A 1,905-nucleotide genomic window follows, 5' to 3' on the forward strand; every position below is an offset into this window, starting at 1 on the left:
CACTGAATGGAAACAGCAGCCCAAAATACCTAGCATAAAAAGCAGTAATATGAAAACATTTAAAAGCATACACACCAGAATATTCCCCTGGGTAAGCAGCCCAAGAGAAAAATGAATAAGAAACTCAATTAGATTGTGTACTGAAAGCAAGAACTAAAATAGTTTATTCTAAAATGAGAGATGCAACAAAGAAACTGAACCAATAGAGAGACCATTCACTAAATACAGTCAAGTGTAAATATTATGAAAAGTAAAAAACTGAAATAGGTGCTTTGTGAAAAGCATATCCTATAATTCCAAACGTTTACATTAAACATAAACATAATCACTAAATATTTTCTTAAAATGTAGTGTATAAGCAGGATTAATTCAAATTTTTTATTTTTAAATGCATGAGTAAAATTCATTAGAGCCTGGTGTGGTAGTACATGCCTTTAATTCCAGCCCAGGCAGAGGGAGGCAGATCTCTGTGAGTTTACGGCCAGCCTGGTCTACATAGCAAGTATCAAGCCAGCAAGGGCTACAAAGCAAGAACCTGTGTCAAAAACAAAACAATAAAGGGGCTGGTCAGCAGTTAAGAGCACTGGCTGCTCTTTCAGAGGAACCAGATTCAATTCTCAGCACCCCCATGGCAACTAACACCTGCCCATAACTGCAGTTCCAGGGGATCCAATGCTCTCTTGTGACCTCCATGGGCATTGCACAGCATTGCACTTACATGCAGGCAATACACTCCTATACATAAAATATTTTTTAAATTAAGTTAAATTTAAAAAACTAATCATAAAAAAATGACTTGATGTAACCTCATCTCTATTCAACATTTACAGTATAAACTTAGGTCTAATATACTTATTAACTTTGTCAGCTAAAAATAAGCAAAAACAAATGAAAAAAAACCTCCACCTCTGCTCTGTAGATTTTTAAAAATGCTCGAGTTTCATTTGGATTTTAGAGCTGACTGTTAACCTGAGTACACAGAAGGGCAACCAGAATTATCTGCAATTTCAGTTTATCTAGTTGTATATATTTTGCCAAAGGTGCATTGCCCTCTTAAAAAATTCTCCTGCAGGGGCTGGAGAGTTGGCTCAGCCATTATGAACACTGGCTGTTCTTGCAGAAGACTCAGGTTCAAATCCCAGCACCCACATGGCAGCTAACAACTGTCGTAACTCCAGTTTCAGGGGATCCGACAGTTCTTTTCTCCTCCTTGGGCATTGCATGACATGGGTACACTTATCTACATGCAGGCAATACAAAGGTGCATTGCCCTCTTAAAAAATTCTCCTGCAGGGGCTGGAGAGTTGGCTCAGCCATTATGAACACTGGCTGTTCTTGCAGAAGACTCAGGTTCAAATCCCAGCACCCACATGGCAGCTAACAACTGTCGTAACTCCAGTTTCAGGGGATCCGACAGTTCTTTTCTCCTCCTTGGGCATTGCATGACATGGGTACACTTATCTACATGCAGGCAATACACATATACACATAAAATAAAATTTTAAAATGTACATTAAAAAATTCTCCTGTAAAAGACTTTTAATCTCAAAAAGTAAACGCTCACAGGTTTAAAAATGAAGTAAAAGCTGGGAGTGGTGGTGCACACCTTTAATCCCAGCACTTGGTAGGCAGAGGCAGGTGAATCTCTCTGAGCTTAAGGCCAGCCTGGTCTACATAGCGAGTTCTAGCCAGCTGGGGCTACAGGGAGACTCTATCTCAAAAGGACCAGGACAAAATATGAAGTTAAAGTGTTAGGAATATTTCACAACTCCATTCACTTAAATGTTGTACTAAATGCAACAGTGAGAAAAAAAGACAGATGTGCTAGACATGCTGAACTTATATAGTCTATCCAGGAAAACTGGTATCAAAAAAAATTTTTTTAATTAAAAAAACCCAGTAAAA

The 1,905-nt window shown here is 38.4% G+C and overlaps 1 protein-coding gene across 22 annotated transcripts in view; it reads right to left on the reverse strand.

Moving 5' to 3' along the window:
• Window positions 1-1,905, reverse strand: part of Spag9 (sperm associated antigen 9) — a 159,187-nt gene that overhangs the window by 50,271 nt on the left and 107,011 nt on the right. For 13 of the 22 annotated variants that reach the window (XM_029566104.1, XM_029566101.1, XM_008838386.3 and 10 more), the window contains one exon: window positions 76-87. The exons of the other annotated variants lie outside the window; for them this stretch is intronic. In XM_029566104.1, coding sequence (XP_029421964.1) covers window positions 76-87 — 12 coding nt within the window. The remainder of the gene's footprint in view (window positions 1-75; window positions 88-1,905) is intronic. 22 annotated transcript variants of the gene reach the window in all.

Source organism: Nannospalax galili, unplaced genomic scaffold, assembly GCF_000622305.1.
Source record: "Nannospalax galili isolate Female #2095 unplaced genomic scaffold, S.galili_v1.0 scaffold95, whole genome shotgun sequence".
NCBI lineage: Eukaryota > Metazoa > Chordata > Mammalia > Rodentia > Spalacidae > Nannospalax > Nannospalax galili.